At 42.7% G+C, this 24912-nt stretch overlaps 3 protein-coding genes across 3 annotated transcripts; 2 read left to right on the forward strand and 1 right to left on the reverse strand.

The window, feature by feature from the left end:
- Positions 1-1219: 1219 nt before the first annotated feature.
- On the forward strand, positions 1220-2317 carry LOC140944739 (uncharacterized). The gene has a single exon (XM_073393856.1). It carries the CDS (start codon positions 1220-1222, stop codon positions 2315-2317), a length of 1098 nt encoding a protein of 365 aa, XP_073249957.1.
- Positions 2318-4725: 2408 nt separating this feature from the next.
- LOC140944740 (uncharacterized protein F54H12.2-like) lies at positions 4726-6102 on the forward strand. Its single transcript, XM_073393857.1, has one exon. It carries the CDS (start codon positions 4726-4728, stop codon positions 6100-6102), a length of 1377 nt encoding a protein of 458 aa, XP_073249958.1.
- Positions 6103-17347: 11245 nt separating this feature from the next.
- Positions 17348-24563, reverse strand: LOC140944741 (uncharacterized). Its single transcript, XM_073393858.1, has 7 exons — positions 24431-24563; positions 22675-22916; positions 22465-22579; positions 21730-21855; positions 21267-21300; positions 20765-20906; positions 17348-18169 (listed from the first exon to the last, which is right to left on the reverse strand). The coding sequence occupies exons 1-7, from the start codon at positions 24507-24509 to the stop codon at positions 17648-17650; spliced, it is 1260 nt and encodes a 419-aa protein (XP_073249959.1). The 5' UTR covers positions 24510-24563; the 3' UTR covers positions 17348-17647.
- Positions 24564-24912: the final 349 nt, after the last annotated feature.

Raw genomic sequence — 24912 nt, forward strand, 5'->3', positions numbered from 1 at the left:
AACACAAGGAAGCTTGCAAAAAGATGGCCTATCATCAGTACTTTACCACCTTGAAAGCAGACATGGAGGAAAAAAGAAACAATCTAATGAAAACAGGAGGCTGGGGCAGCGGTGGCGGCGGCGGCGGCGGCGGTCCGCGCGAAGACGGCGGCGCGCGCGAAGACGGCGGCGGCGGCGGCGGCGGTGGCGGCCCGCGCAGAGGTCCATTCTTGTATTATACCAGACCATCCAACTCGGGGTTCATCTATAATGGAGTCAATGATTGATGAGACATTGCCCTGGAAAAAGTTACCCCATTTTATTCAAGAACGTATTTATTGGCGACCGATGGTTCACGCACGAAATGAGATGGGATGGAAAGCCTTGCATGAACAATTGTTTCCATTCGACTATGGAAAACATCATTGTTGGGATTGTAGAAACGAGTTGACGAAAATACGTCGGTTAAAAGAACATGATTTTCTTGCAACTATTTTTCCAATAGATTATACCTTTCATAGTTCCTATGAGTTTCGATGCAAGAACTGTAAACTGTTTGGTAAAAGAAGACTATATCGTGTACCATATAGTCACCAAGACATGTTTCCTCGAACCGATCTACCTTTTTACAAAGTACATGTTTTTGGGTATCTTGTAAAAAATCTACATCGTCCATCATCCAATGCGTATAATGGTCATTGTTTATTGACTGGCTATCAAATGAGTCATGTATTCAATGCAGTCAGGATACTCACTCGATATTATGATGAAGACAATGACTATACGCGTAGATATCATATTTTTAGACCCATCTTTTCGTTTAGTGAATTTAGAGTTAGATTTGCTTAAGAGTCCAAAAAAATGTATATATATATATATATATAGTGAGTTGTGATTAAAGTTGTTTTTTAAAAATGTGGCGTTATTTGCGTTGGCGTTTCATCCGTTTTCTTTGCGGACGTCTTTTTTTAAAATATTCTACAAAACCCATGTTGGAGGAATGGGGTGATCCTGTCGAAACCTTTAAAGAGACGCATGTGATCAATTGGGGTCGATTTGCAGTGTATGTGGTCTGGTTAAAACAGTTTCCCTTGGCCAAAGAGTGGTATTTTAGCGTGGAAGAGCAGTTTGCTTCTCAATTACCCTCATTGATGGAGTTGGTGGCTTATTGGTTACAGTAAGAAAAGATGGAAAAAACTATTAAAGAAAAAGGCCCTTAAGCCATCTGTGTCAGTGCGCTATGTCGTTAGCACGCGCTTACGAGGATCCCCATGAACAAGGGGCCTTGGGCGGGGTAGACCCTTTTGCCAAAGCCCACAAATTGAAAACTCCTCTAGCGCAACAAATTCTACAATCCGTGCTCAGTTATACGTTACACAAACCCCGACGGAGTCGTTTCCCTACCACTCCCACCCTGGTGTTTGACAGAGACGAACAATGGCAAATGGATTTGGTGGACATGCAAAAACTCAGTCGATGGAATAAGGGCAACAAATATTTGCTGACTGTGATTGATGTGTTGTCCAAGTATGCGTGGGCCATTCCTATCAAATCCAAAAGCAGTAAAGAAATGATACGAGGGTTGGAAGGAATTCGCCGACAAGCCTCACCTCGACAACCACTCCGCGTGCAGACGGATCAAGGCAAAGAATTTTATAATGCAGGGGTGCAAGCTTGGTTCAAGAAACACGACTGGGATCATTTTTCAACGTATGGGGATAGTAAGGCCTCCGTGGTGGAAAGATGGCATCGCACGTTAAAACAGCGGATGTATCGCTACTTTACGGCGCACAATACGTTACGGTATGTGGACGTGTTACAACCGTTAATCCATTCGTACAATCAATCCTATCATCGGAGTATTGGCATGGCTCCGCATCAAGTCACGGAAAAAACCGTGCCCGAAGTTTGGGACAGACTCTACGGTAAGCGCTTACAACAAAAGACACCACCTCCCAAATGTCGGGTGGGTGATCGCGTACGCCTCAACAAGAAACATCGACCCTTTCAAAAAGGGTATCTACCTGGATGGACAGAAGAAGTGTTTGTGGTCACGCATGTACGTCGACATCCCATTGTGACCTATCGACTCAGTGAATGGGACGGTACGCCTATAAAAGGTACCTTTTACGAACCCGATGTGCAAAAAGTGCAAGTGTCGGATGACTCGTTATTTCGGGTCGAAAAAGTCTTGCAACGTAAAGGACGCAACGTGTTAGTGCGTTGGAAAGGGTGGCCGGCCAAGTACGATAGTTGGATTCCAGCCCATGGTGCGAAGAAAACAAACAAGACATCGTACAAAAAGAAGGGCACGGTTTCTGGACTCAATACCCACTGAAGCCAGTGACACGTCACCCTACATGGATGAGGTCGAGATGATGAAGTTCATTAACAAAGAAGCCGCGAAACAAAGACGAGCCAAAGTCAACAGAATGGCTGGGGTCGCCTTTGGTCAACAAGCTCTTCGTTCTTACACGGCAGCCCAAAAGAAACAACGTCGGCGCGCTGGTCGTCATCCACCCATGAAGAAGAAGAAAAAACCCCGCCAACCAAAAACTTGCTTAACGCTGATGGAATTAGCGCAGGCCTTTCCCAACATTGCTCGGCAAGTATGCTTTCATCCAAAACAATCAACCTTCAATTCCTTAGTGGGACGGGTTCCTCGTAGCAAACAGAAAGTGGCTCAGTGGCTATAAAAGGACTTCCACGCACCCTTAGACGAGTATCTTCATCATGAGTAAAATTCAACGTCTCACGCTCATCAGCGATCCAACCGACGAGTTTCCAAAAAATGCCAACAACAGTTTCAAGGTCCGTCTGCCCGAACGTCTCATCTTGCCGGGCGAGGGATGGCATGCCTCGTTGATGTCTCTGACCGTCCCGGATCAAGGACAGAGCAATGCCGTCATTGCCACGGATCCTCATACCGAAGTCGTCAAATTTAGCGTCACGTACTTGACGCGCCAATGGACAGATACGGGCAACCCATCCACCTCAGGGTATCTACGTTACAGTCTTAAGCCCAAGGAGTATACTGTGGAATTGGAAACTATTATGAGTGCCCAGCTTTCTGTGACCTCTGGCAATGAGTTTTGGCGACGCGTGATGCAAGAAGTGCACAACATGACTATGCAAAAACTCATGTACGAAAAAGATTATGCCGAGACTTATGATAGAGATGACAAACCTATAGTCAGCTTAAAAAAGAATTGGATGCCCATGATGAGCTGGAAAGACAATGCCCTGATTTTGCATGCTGTGCCTGAAGGAGAGTTGTTCAACAACAACAAGACCAGAGCCACGAGCGCCTTTTCCCTGGATCTAGGGGTGGCAGAAACGTTTGGCTTCGTCGAAAAACCCAAAGGTTGGGCAGAACATAAATTGGGCCCCAATCTGCAATTTACATGCCCTACAGTGACGTACGATAGCCGGACCTCGCCAAGCGGTGCCTCCTATCGCACACCGTTCAACTGGAATGGTGAGCATTATATCGGGACGCAACCGACTGATGTGAGCAATGAGGTGATGGATCTCATGTTTGTAGTGAAAAATAAGAGGCTTCATCTGTCTAGGATGGTGGAATGGCAGTTTAACAACCTGAATGCTTCCTTTGAAAAAGCAGTGGGGACCCGCAAACGCACGGTCATGGTGTACTCCGACCTGGTGGAATCCACCATCGTGGGTAGTGGCAAGTTTCCCCTATTGCGGGAATTGCAATTGTTGAGAACCGGCGAGGGAGAAAGTACGGCGGAACCCCTGCACCATCAATGGATCAAAGTGCGAAGCAACCAATTGGATATCTTGGAAGTGGAGATTGCCAATACTGCTGGACCCCTAGCCATTTTACCCCCAGGCAAAACCCTGGTGACGATCGGTCTCAAACAGCTATAAAAACCACCACGCACACCTGCGTGAAGACCATACAAAAAACAGAACAGAGATGCGAGGAGGTAGTTTAACGCGCTACCACACACCCGTGGTGACGACCCAAGAAGGAAAAGGATTGGCGGAAGATTTGATCAAACTAGCCGGTCCTCTCATCGTGCAGCAAGCCCAAGCGGGACTCCAAGATATCCAACAAGGACTGAGTTTGGCCGACACCTTGTCGAATCGAGGAGAGCAAATTAAACGCGGCTTGAAACGCAAAGCCCCCGCTCTGGCCTGGACAGTAGGAAAAAGCAAAGCCAATCGAACCGCTAAAAATACCTATAAAAGAGCCACTCAACGCGTAAAGGATATTTTTGGACTGTGAATCATGGTACGCATTGGAGGATTTCTCAAAACGCAAAATCGTATTCGACTTCAGCGGGCCCGAGGCCGGTTCATTTCACCCTATCAAATGGGAGGGACGATCTTTGGTAAATCTACCACTGCGCGCTACCCCTTCATGTACTCATCTCCCTCAGCATTGGAGCCTTGGATGATGAAACACTTGAAGCAACGTGGCAAGATGAAAGGGGGTACGATTTTTGGCAAGTCCACCCGCATGCGAATGCGTAATCCGATGAAGTTTCCGTCAGCGACCTCAGAGAATGAGATGATAGAACGCTGGGTGAAGCAACGTATGAAAGGAGGTACGATTTTTGGCAAGTCCACGCGAATGCGCTATCCATGGATGAGCCCCTCTACCTACCAGGAGGACCCTAATTGGGTGCTCACCATGGCTCGACGCCGAAACGCTATAAAAAGGAAACGACGTTGATCGTCTTCACTCTCATAGTGGACTTGGGGCTGACAAAAAAAATCATGTCGCTCAATTTGTTTGATGTCCCAGATGTGGATTACCGGTACGAAGCCTCCCGGGACGTGACGTTTCAACCTGCCTTAACGGGAATACAACCCATCACGTTTTCCATCCCGGCCTCGGAAGATTATTATGATCTCAACGAACTCCGTTTCCAAGTCAAAGTACGTCTGACTGATCCTACTACTGGGTATCTAGGATTAAAAGCCGATTTGGCCGCTTCCGATGGTAACAATAGCAGAAACACCTACTGCGTCAACAATTTTGCCCACTCTATCTTTCGAGATATTACCATGAGCATGAATGGCGTCCTCATGACTGAACAGAGCAATACCTACCATTACAGAGCCTACCTGGAAACCTTAGTAAATTACAACCGAGAAGAAGGAGCCACCAAGTTAGCCCCTCAAGGCTGGGTGAATCAACTGAATGTGATTGAAGAAATGGGAGCCACAGGTGCCAATTCCGATCTCCCTACTAATGCTGCTTGGAGTGGAAATACAGAATTGCGAGCCTTGACCAGTCGGTTGCTGAGCGAAAATTGGCACACCTTTATCATCCGTCCCCATTTACCACCCCTCAAGACGGGTAAATGTTTGGTGCCCGGTGTGCAGCTGGACTTTGAATTGTTCCTGAACCCCAACTCTGTCTACTTGATGGGTACTCCCAACAAAGGGACCTTGACCAACAAGAAATTTCCCGCCATTCATAATAATGACATCAAAGTCACCTTACTAATGCGAAAAGTGACCTTGAACGCGAGTGTCTATGTCAGACTGCAAAAAGAAAGACAACTGCGAAAAGAGATTGTGCGCTACCCAGTGGTTCGAAGTGAAATCCGCACCTTCTCCTTTGATGGAAGAACTACCCAGTGGGAACAAGACAATGTGTTTGTGGGTCGATTTCCCGATCGAGTGATAGTGGGGTTGCTGCATTCCAATGCCTTCAATGGAGACCTACAAAGATACCCCTTTGCCTTTGAAAAGTTTGGGGTCACCCAAGTACGACAGAGTTTGAATGGAGAAGAATATCCTTACAGAACCCTAGAACTAACAGGAGATGAAGCCTATGAAGATCTGCTGGGCTACGATCGCTTTCTACAAGCCATGGGTTCCTACAATGAAGACAAGATTCCCATGCTGTTGCCCAGTGATTGGGGACAGGGGAACAACTGCACGTTGTTCATGTTCAACAATGTGCCAAGCGGCAAAGCCGATGACCCTCAGTATCGCAACCCCCGTCAATCGGGCAATGTGCGACTGGTGATTGATTTCAGGGCCGCTGTCAATCACAACATCACTGTGTTGGTGTGGAGCGAGTATGAAAACGCGTACGAGATTAATCATCTGGGAGGTATAAAGTACAACATCAACGGCTGAACAGGTCTCAGAAGAAGCCAGCCATGGAGTTTGTGGCGCTCAGCGATACTGTGTTGCGGGCCTTGGCCTTAGACGATCCTCAATTACGACGCGTGTTTCATGGTGTGTACCCAGCGGATAAGCTACCCCCATCACCTCCCCAAACCGTCCGCGCGGCCTACATTGTCAACACGGATCCAGCGGGTGAACCCGGACAACATTGGTTGGGCATGTGGACGGAACAAAACAAGTGCGAAATCTTTGACAGTTATGGTCTACCCTTGCGCGTGTACAAAAATCCAGAGTTGCACCAGTGGTGGAGTCAATGGAAGTACCTAACCCGCAGTGAAATTACCCTGCAAGCCATGGATAGTCAGACCTGTGGCCATTATGCATTATTTTTCCTGAAAGCCAGAGCGCAAGGACAGTCCTATAAGGACTTTTTGGCACGTTGGAGTACCGATAATTTAGTGTTGAATGATCATAAAGTAGCCCAAGACTTGAAACGGGTGATTAAACGCGAATTACAAGATGAAGTGGATGCCCGACCAGACGGGCAAAGTAATTTGAGCCGCCAGGCCTTTCTGCTTTGTAATAAAATGTAATAAAAACGTGATTTACTTGTCAAATGTGTGTAGTGTCTTATCATCATAGAAACAAAAAGGCAAGTCCAGCAACAAGAGGTGTCATTTTTTCATCATGATTACACGCGGCGATGTGCAGCGCGTGATCGATGCGTTCATTTTGAAAGAATCTCTTTATTGGTGGTTGCATCCCATCGAACGCGTCCAAACCGTCCGAGGCAATGATGCTTGGGATGGGTATCATTGGACATTATCCCGACAATTGGCTCAAGATAGAGAATGGGCGTCCCTTAAAGCGTACATGGACACAATGGGTGAATCGTATTTAAGGGAATGTATGGAACACCTCATTAAGTCAGCGTCTCCTCGATTATACCACGAGTATTGGACGGTATGCCGAGAAGAAGAAGAAGAAAAAGAAAACCCTTGAGAATCTCCCAACGATGGCGATTTCCTCAAAACGGGCGCGGGATCATTGGCGTGTTGACCAAAGCGGCCAAAATCGGTTATAAATTGGGACGTGATAAACGGTATAAACGAATGGGAGCCAAAGGTGCCACGGGTCATTACAGACGTCTACCTCGTCCGTGGGAAGGATGATACGACAACCAAGTGGTGTGATCATTGCCGGACCCTCGGGCAGTGGCAAGAGCAACTTGGTGGAACAATGGTTACGATACTTGAACGTGTTTCAAGTTAAACCCAAAACCATGGTGTATGCGTATGACCGATGGCAACCCAGGTTCGAGCGTATGCAAAAAGAGGATGGGATTCGATTTCATCGCGGGTTACCGGACGCTAGTCATTTGACAAAATGGTTTGGTCCCACGCGAGGGGGTGTGTTGGTCTTGGATGATCTAATGGAAGAAGGAGGACAAGACAAACGCGTGTTGGACTTGTTTACCAAAGATTCCCATCATCGCAACATTACCGCGCTGTATTTGACGCAAGATTTATTTCCACCCGGTAAATTCTCCAAGACAATTAATCGCAATGCGCATTACATTGTGACCTTCAAAAACCCACGAGATCAAACGGGCATACGGACCATTTTACTTCAAGCCTTTCCCGACCGTTGGCGTCAAGTCTTGCGACTATTTAATCGTGTCACATCGCGCCCTTTTGGTTATTTGATGTTGGATGTCCATCCTGCCTCGGATGATCGTTACCGTTTGTGGAGTCATTTAACACCCCGAGAAGGTAAAGCCCAAGTCCATACCTTGCCCGCGGATGTCCCTACCGTTCGAAAACGCACTGCAACGAGAACGCGAACGTCAAAGACGGCAAAGAGAAGGAGGACAACACACTGAATTATCGACCCGCATGAATACCACGACCCTGTCTCCAACAGATGTGAGTTCACTCTTTGCACCACCATTACCCCCTTTACATACCCACTTAACGGACAAAGCACTCGAACGAACCCATTTGCAGCAAGAGAATGAGGATTTCATTATCTCGTACCCGGCCAATGGTATAGATGCAATGAATGTATTTAGTCTACCACCCGTGCACCGTACCTCGACGCCATTCTCTACTTCATGTCTACCACCACACGGTGAACGCGGTTACGGTGGTGACCAAGCACGTGCACGAGCTAGAGGTAGGATATAAAAGACAAAAAGGCGACGTTCCTGCTTATTCAGACAAAAAAAAACATCATGAGCCGTGGCAAACGACGACGACCACGACGACGAACCCACCAGCGAGGAGGAATCATTCCTCTGATTTTAATGGCAGGCAAAGCCATCGCGTCGAGTGCAGTGAGCAGTGGAGCCAAATACGGTGTCAAAAAAGCTTTGGAAAAGCGTAAAAAAAAAAAAAGAGTTCGTCCACCAAACATGACGTTCGAGGAAGAGCTAGCAATCCGCCGAGCCTTGGGACTATAAAAACAAGACACCTTGTGCAAAAGGTTCATCAGATGTTGTACGATCCATCATGCCACCCAAACGCAGACGACAACGACGAAAGCAACGAGGGGGTATTCTCCCGTTCCTCATTCCCGCTGCCATCGCTCTCGGCAAGGCGGCAGCGCTGGGAGCCGTTAGTGGCGGCGCGAGCTACGGTGCCAAAAAAGCTATCGACGCGGCCACGCGCAAGAAAAAAGTGGGCAAGATCAGTGCAGCGCAATGGGCAGCCAATAAACGAGACGTTCAGCGAATGTTAACTCGAACGGGTTTGCCTGGGTTACATTCTCTACGAATGCTAAAGTAAAAAACTATAAAAGAGACATTGTTAGCTCCCAGAAAACGATGCTGCTATCATGGATTGCAACGTGGAAGAGTGCTACTCATGTTGGCGATGGCTCTCTCGCCTTGCGAGGTCGAGAAACGCACATGGGAGCGTAAAGGTTAGAAGTGATGCAGTGCTCAGAAGAAGAAGAAAAGGTTGTAACGATTATTTTTTAGAGTGCGACAAAAATTTTGAAGACCGGTTGTGTCAACGGTGTCGCGACCACATGCAACAACATTATCATGGGGAACTGTGTGGAGCACTTTTTACCATAAATAGACCTTCGGTAGATGACCCAAAGCAACAATCACACCATGGATTGGCGCATGGAACGTCAAGCTCCGTTTCTGAAGAGTGTGTTGCGAGAAGCGGACAATCATAAACGACAACAATTGTTACGGATGGCCAATGCGGATCAGATTAATGCCATCAGTGAATTGGTCATGAACACGATCCGCGGAACCGTGCCCCGTTCTCGACACACCATCACTTTGCTGAAACCCCATGCTCAGAGTTTAAGAGCCATGGCCAAACCGGCTCATTCGGTCAAACGTCGACGCGCTATCATGATGTCTCAAAAAGGAGGGACTCTCTGGTCCGAACTCTACCGATGCTATAAACGTACCATGCGTTAGACATTGTACCTCATTTGCGCCATGGAGCAAGAGATGGTGAGCACCTCTGTGGACAATGCTCCGGCTTTTTTACAATTACGAGACAAGTACAAACAAGAGTTGGTGGAAGATACTCGCTTAACTAAAGCGGCAGATTTGGCGGCCAAACAACATATGCTTTTGGCCAGTGATGTTCCCGATGCCTGGAAACGACCTCAACTCAAAGCCGTGGGGCGTCAATTACGCCATTGGACCAAAAAAGTACGGCAACCGTTTGGTGCCCCTGTCAGTGGGGTGGGTGGTACGGGCGCCCCCGCGACTGAAACGGGTGAGGATGAGTTTGACGTTGGCCCCGTGCAAGCTTGGTTGACGCAATTGGTCAAAGCGAGCCAGGGTATAAAACAAAGTGCCTCTCCTGGAGGACCCTCCAGACCCGCTAGAAAACCACGCGTACCACCCAAACCCATTATCACCCCGAGTGCCAAAAAGAAACTTCGATTCACTCCCGAGGTGAGCACCGAAGAGTTGGCTCAAGAGTTACCCTTTTCAGACACGCACGGTGCAGAGCCTTGGGATACACCCAGTGAACGTGTGGAATCTATCAAGAAAGCGGTCAAGCGCAGCATTCGCAAAAAAGCCACCGACGCAGCCCAAAAGAAAGCAGAAAGTCTGGCCAAGAAAGCCTTGGAGTGGAAAACGTGGAAAACCCCGTGATGAGACGGACCAAGAGACGTCGTGCCGCACCTCAAACCCGGCGGAAACGTCGACGTTCGCAACGTGGGGGCAAGTTATTTGATGTTCAAAAGTTATTGACCAAGACGGGCATAGAGTTTCATTGGCCCGGTTATCAGTATATGGGACCTGGGACTCATTTGGAAAAACGATTAGCCCGCGGTGACCCAGGCATCAACAGGTTAGACAAGATTGCTAAAGCCCACGACATTGACTATGCTAGAGCCAAAAACTTGAAGGACAAATGGATGGCCGATCGCAAGATGATTGCCAAGATCGATAAACTGCCAGGTCAGAAAAGTCTGACGGAAAATATTGTCAAAAATATCATGAAAGCTAAACTCAAGTTGGGCATGTAATCATGTTGTTGTTATCCTTATCAATAAAAGAGATTGTTTATGCCAAATTCTACTCAGTGTGGTGTTGTAGTTTTATTTCCCCGACAAACACATTGTTTTTTCATACAATCTAGATGCAATGCACAATTCCCTACTGCATTTGCATTCTACCAGTATTGGTCGACTTAAACCCATAAAAAGGACTTAAGAGCAATGAGTAAAAAATACTTCACTCAAACAACGAAAAAAGTTGCTGATGAGACAACGTGGAGGAACAGCATCATGGAAAGTATTGCAAGATGTTTGTCACTGCCTTTACCGATAAAAAGATGCCGCAAATGCAAAGAATATAAAAGAACTATGGCTAATCTGGTTCAAATCATACAAGAACAAAACCAACAACTGCAAAACCTACAACGTCAACTGGATTTCACAAAGGCACAATACCTCGAACAAAATCAACGATTATCTCGTACTCAAGAAAAATTCCTTTGCCACACCTGTTTAGTCAATTTTAAAAAACCCAACACCAACTGTGAACTTTGTCCTCAGTGTTCTCAAATACTACCAAAATGAAGTCCTCACGATTCCAGCAGAAGAAGAAATGGGGAACTTGATGAACCTATACAACCAAAACAAGTCGATTTGCCAATGGCTTGCAAAGGATTGAGGAGGAAGTGGAACTCTTGCTGGAATTATAAATCATGTCAAGGGCGCGACGTCTCTAGGAAGTCGCACACGTCCCGCTTGTAATGCAAGGTATGACAACAAGAATGTATTAAAACCAACCAAGTGATTTTTATTGGCCATACAGTGTGTTTTTTTCTTGACTTCCGTTCCTCTCCGAGGACCTGGGGAGCAGTTGGGGATGGTCACGTGATCAATTCACGTCAAAAACTTTCTGATGGGTTTCTTTCTTGACTTCCGGTCGCGCTGTACACGACAATGTCCGATGTTACTTTATGCGCATGCGTTGTTGGACATTAACACAAAAGCAGTACCACATGCGTGAGCGTACAACAACCACTGCAAATATAAAGGCAAGGTAATCTCTCCTAGGTTATAAGACAATGTCCTAGCGGATGTTACTTTATGCGCATGCGTTGTTGGACATTAACACAAAAGCAGTACCACAAGGGTGAGCGTACAACATGCAACACAAATATAAAGACCAAGTCATCCCTCCTAGGTTATAAGACAATGCGACTAGTTTATGTTACTTTATGCGCATGCGTTGTTGGACATTAACACAAAAGCAGTACCACAAGGGTGAGCGTACATCATCCACTGCAAATATAAAGGTCAAGTCATCCCTCCTAGGTTATAAGACAATGCCCTAGCGAATGTTACTTCATGCGCATGCGTTGCTGAAAATCACCCTAAAGGCATACCACAAGGGTAAGCGTACAACACAAATATAAAGGCCATTTATTCCATTGTGCAATAAAGCAGTTGAGGGGTACCATTTGTTGACTTCCGGTGGCGCGGTCACTTCCGGGGTCTGGGGAGTCACTTCCGGTTGCGCAATCACTTCCGGGAGTCTGGGGAGTCACTTCCGGGGGTCTGGGGAGTAGTTGAAGGAATGCTGCGCTCTGATTGGTCGAGAGAGGTCACGTGAACAAAATTCGTCCATTTGACGTCATCATGGTCACGTGGGCTGAATGCTGTCTTCTGATTGGTCGATTCAAAATTTGCTGCGCTCTGATTGGCTAGGACCCATATGAGCCATGTATACTACTCACAGTATTACACGTACGTTTCTCTCTCAGCCTTTTGTTTTGCTTGTGCTTTAACATAACCATTTTTTTTTTTTTAATAACGTAGAAAAGAAAAATCCAACAGACAACATACTTCAAACTCGTCTCATCGATGAGGTGGAGAGATTTCACTCGAATGGCGGGGATGAATGAAAAAGACACCCACCGCGTCCTTGCACGTGATTACTTTAGTGACAGCTGATTGGTACGGTTCTGACAGAAGCTAGCTTATTTCTCAAATAAAGATTATCGAAACCATGAAACTGTTCTCACCGAAACTACTAGGACCAAATTAGGGACTAGGAGACTGTGAATTTTTTTTTCTTTTTTGGTAAAATGTTGAAAGTGGACGTTTATTTTCATTTGTGAACCAGGAGGACCAGGAAGGTTCAAGAAAAGTTTCACCCCATGTGCACCTTTTCCGGTCCTATGCCAGGTCAAATCGCTTTTGATTTTTTAAGTTCATCGAAGCGAGTGAACAACAGATAATCAAACATAGCCAGAGGTTGAAGCTATTCACAACAATCCAATTTATACCTTAAAAAGGCTGCGCTGTATTCCCTCGAAAACCCCCGAATTTTGTGATCCTGCCTACCGCTCATAAGCAAGGGTTCCCTCGCTGACCGTGACCTTGACCTTTCATATGGAGCTCGTGAAGTATGGTTTTGACACCAGATATGCCGATATTACACTGTATGTCATCACGTTGAGGCATATACCCTGGGGAGGCTTTCCATAGATGGTTTTTCTTTCGAGCGAGTAGCTCAGTCCAATCTGGAGTGGATCTTTAGTAAGCTGGATTCTGGATTCCAATCTTTAGTAGGATTCCGGATTCCTAGTGCTGGATTCCGGATTCCGAAGCCCAGGATTCCGGATTCCACAAGCAAAAAATTCCTGGATTCTGGAATCCGGATTCCCTTTCATGGGGCGAATTTTCACGTCCTGCAAGTCCCATGATCATTAAGAGGAGGGTTTTCGTGGCAATCATGGAAGAAAAGCTCGTGTTAGGGTTAGGGTTAGAGTTACCTTAGGTTAGGTTTGGGTAAGGATTAAGTTAGGGTTAGGGTTAGGGTTAGGCTGGGATGAAGGTTAAGGTAAGGTTAGAGTTAGGGTTAGGGCTACGGTTAAGTTAGGGTTACGGTTAGGGTTAGGAGATTCCGAGTCAGGTAAGGAAACCTTACTCGAGTATGGCGTCGATAGCTCTGAGGAACTGGAGGTGAATCAGTGAATACTGCAGGATATTCACTGATCGAGTAGCCAATCAGAGCGCGCGAAAAACACTATCCACTGTTTTAGTATACACTAAAAATAAATAGACTAGATTATCAGTTTTCGTTTGTCTCAACTTTTAAGACTCGGTCAGAGTTTGAGACACTGGGCGGTACACACCCGAAAGTTATTGGAGTACCTCCCCCGGAAAATGAAACATTTAAAAATCAGATTTTCAAGCTACTAAACGGTGTTTTATTCCCCTTGCATGAGATGTTTACGAGGATTTCTTCCTTTGTTGGTAATAGAAAAATCACTCATAATTTAATGCATCTTCAGGTGGCTGTTATTTTGACATATATCAATCATTTTATTCGTACCTAATTGTATAATTACTACATTAGGAGCGAACTTCTCGACTACACGACGTAAATCATACTCCAAGTTTTCGAAACCGTTCTAACTCCAATCCCATGCCAACTTATGAGCAGATGGCCTTCCAAACTTAAATTTTTTGCAATTTGCGTATTAAAATTGCGGCAAAGAAAATCGTGCAGACGGCGAATGAGAGTGACCCAGATTTAAAACATGGATTGGCAGCATGAGGCGAAAGAAAATAGAATATATTCAAAGGAAGTACTTGCCTGAAAAGATTTTGCCTGTGATCTGACCGAGATGATCACGAGGGAGAGAGGGAAGTATTCAAGACAACCATTAACCAATTATGAATAAGCTAGTCCACCCAAACGATCCCAGGACTCGTTGCGCCGAAAGCAAAATCTTCCAATATACCTACTTAACCATGACACCGCCCTAAACCTCATTGGCTAGATTTGCAGCATCTGGTACAACCTGCCCTAGAGAGTTATCATGTGAGCACCATGCCTTGACATAAATTACATTATGTCTGCCATAATGTTTGTTTTTTTTTCTATGAATTTTGGGTGTTTAAACTTCGCTAGGATTTTTATTCGGGGGTCTATAATTAATTTTGCGATTTTTTTCCAATTAGGAAAATCGCGAAACTAAAGGCTGCCAATTTAAGTACCAACAAGGTAGTCTATACATTTTATAAAATGGTACCCCGTCCATTTAACAGTCAATTCATCTTTTTCGTTCAAACCCACTGTTCACGTTTAACTTCGTAGTGATAGCTTTAACAGTTATTTTATGGCTATTTCGATTGTATATCACGTGGAAAATTCGTTAAACGTATTTATAATTAGTTTCTGGAGCCACCGCTGTTTTCGGGTTCTAACTATGAGCAGATTACAGAAAACGGAAACAAATAACTAGAGTTTTCACCTCTCAAAATCTGACCTCATAGAAATGAATAGTGTCGTGATTCATAGCTATAATTACTCAGCAAGCAACTCAGTTATGGTTTTAATAACAAACTGTGCGACAAACTAACAGCTTACAGGAAAAACAATAGCTGTGAGACAGCTCTCTTGTCTTTGACTGAGAATTGGAAATTCGCTCTGGATGAGCATAACGTTGTGGGTGTTCTCTCCGCGGACATGAGCAAAGCCTTTGATTCACTTTACCATCCGCGCTTACACTCGCAAAACTTAAAGCTTATGGTGTTGAGGAAAGAAGTCTGCGATTGATGGGCTCCTACTTCACAGACCGTTATAACAGGGTCAAGCTAGGATCTGTAGTGAACGAGTGGTAGAGGGTAACCAGGGGATGCCCACAGGGTTCTGCATTTGGACCTCTCATCTAGAACATCTTCCAAAACGATTTGACTTATACTGTTGATGCGAACATGAATATGTATGCAGATGACCACCAGTTTTATGTCGTTCGCAGCACCCTCTCTGATGTGCATGATGATCTTGCTGTTTGCGCTGAGTCAGCATCTTCATGGTACAGACCTAATTTACTAAAGGGGAAATTTGGACAAGTACCAGACAATGGCACTTGGTTGCGGAAGGAAGTCTATGGACAGTATTATGATTGACAATCATGAAGTCAGATCCACTGAATGTCTCAAGCTATTAGGTGTCTGTATTGATAACAATCTTCGTTTTGATGAACATATAAGTAGCATCTCTAAGAAGAGCGCCCAGCGGGTAGGCGTTCTCATGAGGCTCAGGAGCCTTATACCCACACAAACTAAGTTACAGTTATATAAGGCAGCTGTTCTCCCGTATTTAACCTACTGCCATCTTATATGGCATTTTTGCCGTGCTAGTGATTCTAGACGACTAGAGCGTATCTAGGAAAGAGCACTTAGGGCTATATATTGTGATAAACATTCGTCCTATGGTCAATTACTATCTATGGCTGGGCTATCTACTCTACACAACCGGCGACTACAGGACATAGCTATTCTCATGTATAAAAAGTTAAAAACAACATGTGCCCAACATACATTAGCACTCTTTGAACAGCCTGCAATTAAGTATGAACTGCGCAATCATGACTTCACTATACCCAGATTCAACACAGTCTCCTTTGGAAAGCACTCGCTCAGGTATATGGGCCCAAAGGTATGGAGTTCTGTTCCTAGTAACGTGAAAAAAGCTTCCACGTTGTCCTCCTTCAAATATAGCATCAGAAAAGTGGATCTTAGCATGCTGTTAGATGACAATAACTGCTCTAACTGCTCTCTTTGCACTTCTTAATCTTTTATTTCTTATTTTTTATAAGATAATGGATACATTCGTACATATTGTATATAGTTCTCTCGAATTTCTCACTTGCTTATACTATATACTTATACTAGTTTTTCTTAATGCTAATTAATTTATTAATTGATTTATTCTTTTTTAATTTATTTTAGTGTCCCCATTTAGTGGTTATACACCGCTATTACAGTTTTGACACTTTAATAAAGGTATCATCATGATCATCATCATTACATAGTATGTGAGTGACCATAACAACAGCAGTTTATTCAATTAGCAAATAATATAAGAGTAATGTTACCCACAATTAGCGTAGCTATTCTAGGTGGGCAACAATACAATAATTGTCTAGCTCCTGTAATAAAGTCGGCAAAAGAACGTAAGTAAATAGAAAGCGAAAATAAAATAAATAAATAAATAAATAAAAGGTATCACCAATTGAAAATAATAGTATTAAATGTTAAAACAAGTTCGATACTAGATAAAACTATAGATATTAGGAAAGAAAACACTAACTGAATAAGCAGTTCAGGTAAGAACTGGTAATCAAATGGTATTCATATCTAGCTACATACACCTTCTTAGTCTCCAAAACCTTGATCAGTAATCCATGTAATTTATGCTTGAAAGGGTCTTTGCGTTGTTCAAGTAACGTAAGAGGAATTTTGTTCCATTTTCTTACACCACTTCTAGAAAAAGATGATATTAGCTGATTGGGTCTAGATCTCTGGACATGAAAATTACCTGCGGCAAAAAATCTGGTATTAATAATGAGAAAGGATCATGTTAGAACGCACGAACAATTCAGAAATTTTAGAAGGAGTGACACATAAACAACTTCAACAAACAACAAATTTTCTTCCTTGTTGTTTTCTTGTCACTGCACTAAGATGTATCCCATGGCCTTAATGTGCTTGTTACCATTATCAGCGTCGTACCGGGCTAGTGCATCATTTCCACACGTGTTGAAGTCGTCGGGATATCCACCAGTACCAAACTCGATCCTGGAATCACAGGATTTGCATTCGTTTTCGTTGTTAAAGAGGATACCGATTCTGGCTTTGGCCGTGCCACCCATAACATTAAATCGTTCCTTGTTACCGGTTGTTCCTTAGAGCCAATCAGTGACTTCAACGTGTCACGACCCAGTGAGGTCTTGCGGTATTGCCCATCAGAGATCAAAGAGTACAAGGAGTTCGCCTGCTGGTTGATGACAATAAACTTGATCTGCTGACCGATCTTCATACCGAGGCAGATTTTGGAGAAGGATGTGTTCCAGTAGGAAGGAAGTTTAGTTTTCCTGTGATTCAAGCACAGTCTTCCCTCCGTCAAGGTTAAAGGTTTTGTTGTTACTCCAAAAGGCGTTATCGTAGTGAAACGCATGTTGTGATAAAAAAGAAGGAGAAATAGAATGTGGTCGTGATACAAGAAAAACTTCAACAAATTTTCTTCCGTGGTGGTTTCTTGTCACTGCACCAAGATGTATCCCATGGCCTTGATGTGCTGGTCGTTATTATCACCCTCGTACGTAGCTTCGTTTCCACACGCGTTGTTGTTATCATATTTTCCTCCAGTACCAAACCCAATTCTGGAGTCACAAAGATCGCAGTCGTTTTCATTGTTACCAAGTATACCGATTCTTACTTTGGAGTGGTCCAAGTCCTTACCATAAGCATTGAACCCTTCCTTGTTACAGTTGTACTGCAAGGAAGCCTCAGAACCAATCAGCGACTTCCACGTGTCACGACCCAGTGAGATGTTGCGGTATTGCCCATCAGCGATCAGAGAGTACAAGGAGTTCGCCTGCTGGTTGATAACAATAAACTTGGACTGGCTGTCTTTGATCTTCATACCGAGGCAGATCTTGGAGAAGGATGTGTTCCAGTAGGTGGGAAGCTTCGTTTCATGGTTGTCAAACCCAGTCTTCCCTCCGTCAAGGTTAAAGGTTTTGTTGTTACTCCAAGAGGCGTTATCGTAGTGAAACGTTTGCTGTGATAAAAAAGAAGGAGAAATAGAAAAAATGTAATTAGAAACAAATTATTCACTTTTGCCTTTTTTTGATAAAAGTGAAAATGGCACGTATCCTGTCGGAGGAGAAAAAAAGAAACTTCCATGCAAGGAAAGGCAACCTCCGGTTTTGTTGTTGTTGTTGTTGTTTGTTGTTTCGTTTTTTCAGCATTAAATGTCATAAGCCACAGCAGGCTTAATAAAAATTAACAAGAAAAATCATTTCACTCAGTTATAATGTAATATGTAATTATCTTTAATCCATATGTATCCGCTAGTGCAAAGAGGGCTTGATAAATTGATCTTATATGAAACTCCTTTTCGTAATTTTCTCCTTCTCAGCTTTTTATTTAATCCTTTACCGTATAGTCAATCGGTGCTTAAGCGCCCTATAAAACTATTTGGAAGGAAATTTCCTAATCATGTTTAGTTATGCATCGCATGATCGTTTTGGATTCAACCTTTAAATCCATTTAAATATATTGCTCTTCAAATTGTACAAACCTGCCACAAAGCAATGCTTAGGACCGTTTAAGCTCAAAAAACTTCAGCGGGAGTTCTTCAATTAAAATAAGCTCAGACAAACTCCACCCCGATTGTTCGTGTTGATAAATTTCATTTATTTATTTGTTGAGACTAAAATTTTGATGAAATAAAAACGCACGCTTGGCTAGCTTTTAAGCGACAGTCATTATATGTATTGACCAGGGGGGAAGGGGACTCTATTGCCTCCACCTAAGTTTCTTGACCCACTCCGCCTGCCAGTATGACGTCACATAGTAACGGGCAAGAGCCTCGGGTCGCTTGTGCAAATTAGCAAGGGATACGACAGTTATTTTGGCGAGCGATGCCGAGGAAAGGCTAAGAAGCTAGCAAATATGGCTATATATCGCTTATTTGATCGAATGTGTGTGAGCTTTGGTGTTGCTATAATCTGCTTATGTAAACCGTTTTGACATTTTGCATCCGTGATTGTATAATTTTGTTAATTTGTTTTGCCGGTCGTGTTGCGGGATCGCCATCTATTTCACGGGACCGGCAAGGTCATCAAAACTTAAATCTTTTTTTTTTCTCTTAAATAAGCAAGGTCTAGTCTCTAGAATAGGAGGTTCTCTTCACAGATCACACATCTTTATATTTCATTTATTCTTTTGTTAATTAAACGGGCCTAACTTCATATCATTCCTTTCGAGTGTGGGCCTCCGTTGATCTCCTAATTCTCCACCAAATCCAGTAAAGCTAGTTCGATCGATTATCTACATCGAGTCGGCCCGTTGAATCCGAAATAATGCGAAATAGCTTTGAAATACGCGCTTAAGCTGCCAATCTTCCTTAAATGTATATTTGAATTCATGATAAATACAGCTCCACCCGTTTCAAACAGCGTCTATGGCAGAGAAAAATTGTTTTGATATGACAAAATTAATTTATCCAATCATGTGTGTCACTCTGGTGCAGTGGTCAAGTAGTTGCTTGAACGTGCAGATAAACCGGATTCGACTCCCGGCGACGCTGTTTTCTGTTTCTCTGTACCGTTTTTTTTTTTTGGTCTGTTTGGTCTCTCTTTTTTTGACACCGTTTTTCCTTTTGGCCTTTTTTTCTTTATTCTTACTGCTGACCCTGCTGGTCATGCACTTGGATCAATAAGTATTAAAGCTCTTGATCTGCATACTGGCCAAGCTTACGACCAGAAAAAAACCATTAAGCTGTCAAGACATGTCTCTCCTCTGAAACAACTGACTTTTTTTCAATGTTAGTTGACATTGTGACAAACAACACACAGTACACCACAAACTGTACTAATTTACACCCAACACCCACCAGTGACCCACGGGCAAAGGTTAAACCAGTGCCTACCCTAAAATCTCCCCTGGGGCAGTTGCCCCCAAAAAATAATTATAACGAAACCTTTATTGGTTTTCGGGATTTAATTACAGAATTACAGGAGTATGCCCAATGCAGTATTAAAATGCGGTAAAGCAATAAGATTCAATGCTCACAGTCTCTCACAAATATACATGTTATTTAGTTTCCTCTTTTAACGCTACAGCTGAGCTAACTTTGAGAGGAATGATATGGGGTTCCACTAACTCTGAAGAGCTGAATATACTCTCAATGTAAAGTATAATACATCCTTTGATGAACCTCCTATTGCTGGCTAAACTCATCAATCTAGCTGTGCACTGGCCCTCAAAAGTGTGACCGGTCGGTTAGACTGTTCACAGTCGTCTATTTTGCCATAAGATCGTCGAGATCGAGCGCTCCACGACGCCCGCCCCCTCGGTACATTTCATCAACACGAACGCGTCCTACTTCAACACACATAGGTTGGAGAGTGGAGGAAAATTTTCCTGAAACTTTTAAATCTCAGTCGGGAAAAAATAAAAATGTTATTCACCAGCCTAGGTCGGTCAGTATTGGGAGAAACTGTGCCCTCGGTCTGAGAACTGGTAATCAAGACCTCGGGCACAGTTTCTCCCAATACGGACCTCTCAGCCGGTGAATAACATAAATTTATTATTCATATTGCGCATATTCTATAAAAATAATCATATGTGCATAAAGAAGTACGTGTACTTTTTTTCCATCAATCTTCATAACCAGCGTCCATCCACCAACTCCGCATGTGTCATTTTCAGTAGGGACCACGGTCATGTTGCAATAGATGTCAAAAACAGCATCTCCTAAAATCAGTGGATAGGCTTTGCTCTCGTTTGATCTGCAAAATGAAGGAACAAAATACCTTAATATAAAGGAGACCCGAGGATCGACTATAATCTACAGTTCAATCGCCAGTAAGGCAAATCGGTTGATACGCCAACTACGAAGATGTCTCTCTGCTGATGTCTGTACGTACTGTAAATGTATCTGAAGTTTTGCATTTTGACAGCTGTCAATTAACCTATTTTGGTATGGTGTAAATCAAGTAACAAAATTGACAGGTTACAAGATTTTCGGACCTGGTCGGTGCCTTCTGTGGGCATCCGACCTTTCAGGGCCATAACATGTCGACACATTTCTTCATTTTACGTTAAATCCTAAAAAAGAAAATAAAATTGGTGTTTTATAATCAACTCACATTTTCTTGTCAAAAAGATCTTTACACGATGAAACTGTTACAAAATAAAAGAAGAAAGTTAATCAATAGATATTCTGGGATGCTTCAACGTGCGAGTCATCGTATATCCAGTTGGTCACATTGATTACTCCGGATATCACAGATACCGAATCTAATAGTTATTTCATTATTCATATTCACTTTTTTAAAGGAAATTATAGCACACCGTCGCACCAAACACAGACTACTATTTTACAAAATGAATACAGGTTGCTTGTTGGTTGGAAATCATGATTTGCGTGCGCAAACTACTAATTTGACTGATTTGTTAGTTATCTGCTACAGATAATCTGAAGGTTGCGTTGATATCCAAAATTAGCTGTAGGCTTCCAGTCAATGAGAAGACAGATAGTAAGTGAGTGTAATGTATGATAACGTAATTTATCAAGCATCTTCTTAGTCGATATAAAGTCTGCTAACTCACCTGGTTCACAGTTCTTTCCATCTCCGTAATATCCCCGATGACAAGTGCAGTTGTATCCTCCCTTGGTATTATTACAGTAAGCATTGGCACCGCAGTTGTGAGTATTTCTTGCGCATTCGTCTATGTCTATAAAAACAGATTATAATCAGTCCACCTGATGGTTATATTAATCATAAGAAACTCGTGAAAACACAGTTTATGATCAACCCATGGCCAGTCAGAAGAAATACTCGCAAAAAGCATTGTTGGCAGAAACCTTTTGATATGAGACAAACTCTAAGTACCTATTCTAGGAAATATTTAAAAAGCAGAGGACTCAGGTTGAAAATTGCCACATACCAGCATTTCCGGCTCAATTCTAATTCGATCCGAAATGTTATAGCCGATAGTAAATAAAGAGCCACTTTGTGGATACAAAGAAAGTTCGAAACATTCATTTGTTTTATCTATTTATTTTTATTTCATGAGGCATTCAAAGGGACACCATACTAATACATACATGAAAACTATAAAAAAAATATTCTTAACTTAAACTGAGTTGAAATTGAACTAATTAAAACTTGAAATCGTCGGGATATTTGTGAAAAATCGCTTCAAAACGGCGTAAGAAAGTTATGCCTTTCAGTCTTAAATATCGAAGATTATTTTGTGCGAAATTCCATGATCGTTCTTGCAAGAAGCGTGGAAAAATTCTGGTAAAACGAAATTGTCCATTGTTTGCTATAACTTACGTACCGTTCTCGCAATGCTCCCCATCAAATCCAACAGGACACAAACAGCGGTAGCCTTTACCGGTAAAACCGGTTTGACAGGTTGCTTTGTTCTTGCAAGGTTTATTCGCACATCCGTTCTGGGACACGAAAAGAAAACATACATCCAGCAATACTTCCTTAATGGTAACCTGAATGTAAGCTTATTTCCTTCAAGTAAACTGATAATTTGTACCTTAGCTCCATAGTATATATAATCAGGATTTGACTCCATATTTCCCTCTCCTTCTCTTGAGGTGGAGTTATTCAGCTCACATTTCCTTGTGGCTCTGTTAAAGTTGTAACTGACGCAGTTTGGTTCCATGTAGCACAAAGTCCGGCAGGATCTTTCACCAGTGACGTCAACAGTACGAATCACGTGATTTTTGAGGCGCTTTCCATCAACAGTGTGGTAGAACTGTAGCTGGCGACAGGTGCCTGAAAGAAACGAAAATTAATGAGTACTGATCATGAAAATAGCTTGACTTTCATTAGACAAGACCTACTGTACATATAACGAAAGATTTCTCCAGGTTTTATTCAATCCACAGCTTACTGCTTCAGCTTTTAACGAATCTCAAAATAACCCCCAGCAACAAACCACTCAAAGGAAATTTCACTCAGTCGCAACTAAACAACCTAATGTCAAACAGGAAATTTAACTTCAACGAGAAAAACAAGCAATATCGTATATAAATTTTTCTCACGGCACTCCTAGTTGCATGATAACAAAAAAATAATTACCCGGAAACAGGTGCCGGCAATATCAAAAAGGGTTCCAATGACAATTTTTAACTGATAACTGGCCACAAATTTGAGACTAGCTAAACTTTGAATGGTAATTAAGGATAAAAAGATATTGACTTTTAACTAGGAGTACTATCGTTGGAGTTCCCTCTTATTTTTATTATGCCTTTTTTTGACTTCTGTATAAGGCGTTTTTATTTGTCGGTCTATGTCAGTCTTGTTGGCCTCTTCAAACAACTGTATTTTTATGGCTGTAAATACGCATTGTTTGAGTTTAAATATCGACTGACTCAATTCTCCATTGATGGTGACCCATTCCAGGACAGGAGTGAAACGAGCGAAAGCAAATAGCACTGAACGCTGGTCACCGATCTGAGACTGATGAATTATTCCAAAACACTTATTTATATCCCTTATAAAACCCTTTCCGATTCAGAAGTGCTTCTTCCTTTCTCATATTTATCTCAACTTCCTCGTAAATCCTTAAGCTCAATGAGTATAAGGGTGATTCATATGTGCTTGATATATTTTAAAGAAAACTCAGGAGACTAAAATTGCCATCACTTCAATGACTCGAAAATGAACAACGTTCCAAATAAACACTATGAGCACATTATGAGCCACAAATTTCTTTTTCATGTGTCACAAGCAATCAGGAGTTGAATATGTTTTGCTTATTTCTAAATACATCGCATTTGACTAAAGGCACATTTTTAATACTGTTTTATAGTTATAACAGCGTAACACACGAGAGCCAACATTTTAAATAAGTTTCTCAAACGTAGGTGTAATAAAATGACCTTGTTTGTTAACCTTTTTAAGTCTGTAAAGAACTGGCATAAAATCATTTATGAGATTAAAACCGGCCTATCTTAAACATTCTTAGCTGGCAATAATATGTCTTTAGTGTATTATGTTTAATGTAGGCTAGAACGTATATAGCGGAGTAATCATAAATAATAAATTACATTATCTTAGTATAAACCTGTCCTGTCATGTTTACTTTGAAATCTTTTATAACAGGTTAAGCCCACAGATTAGTGAATACGAAAAAGTGATAAATCTGCAAGTTACTTAGTGGCAATTTGTTTTTCTATCGCTTGTATTTAATTTTTGTTTTAAACAAGGTACTCTTAACTGCTTAAATTGTACCAAGTTTCTTATTGAGAGTCAGGGAACCATCAGATAGGTCTGACAAAACTAACCTCCACTTGGACTGCAAAATTGCCCGTGAACCGGACAGAACAACTTGATTGTAAACCATAAGAAACAAAGAAAGAACATGACGAAAAAATGAAAACACTTTCGTCTGGAGGCTTGATAGAACTGTGCACACCTCGAAACAGCTCCTGTTATTACATCAACCTGCTGACAAGGGTCTTTAAACAAATTATTTATCAGTGGGAGTTGCCTCTCAGGTTTTGACCAATCAGCTCACACCTACAGCTCCAGGAGTAAAAGCGGAAAAAATGAATAATGAATAACGGGTTTTAAAAGAAAATGAATAATGAATAAATTATTTGCAGTTAGAAAATTTGACATTTTGATTGCCAAGGGGAATAATAAATTACTGTTCAATGCACCCGTTGATACAGTTCCATCAAAATACTTTAACCTTTGTCACGCGGCGGCCATCAGTTGTCCCAAGAGATTTAAAAAGCTTTGTTTATGCACGTCTAGCCTCGTT

This window comes from Porites lutea, chromosome 7 (genome assembly GCF_958299795.1).
Source record: "Porites lutea chromosome 7, jaPorLute2.1, whole genome shotgun sequence".
NCBI lineage: Eukaryota > Metazoa > Cnidaria > Anthozoa > Scleractinia > Poritidae > Porites > Porites lutea.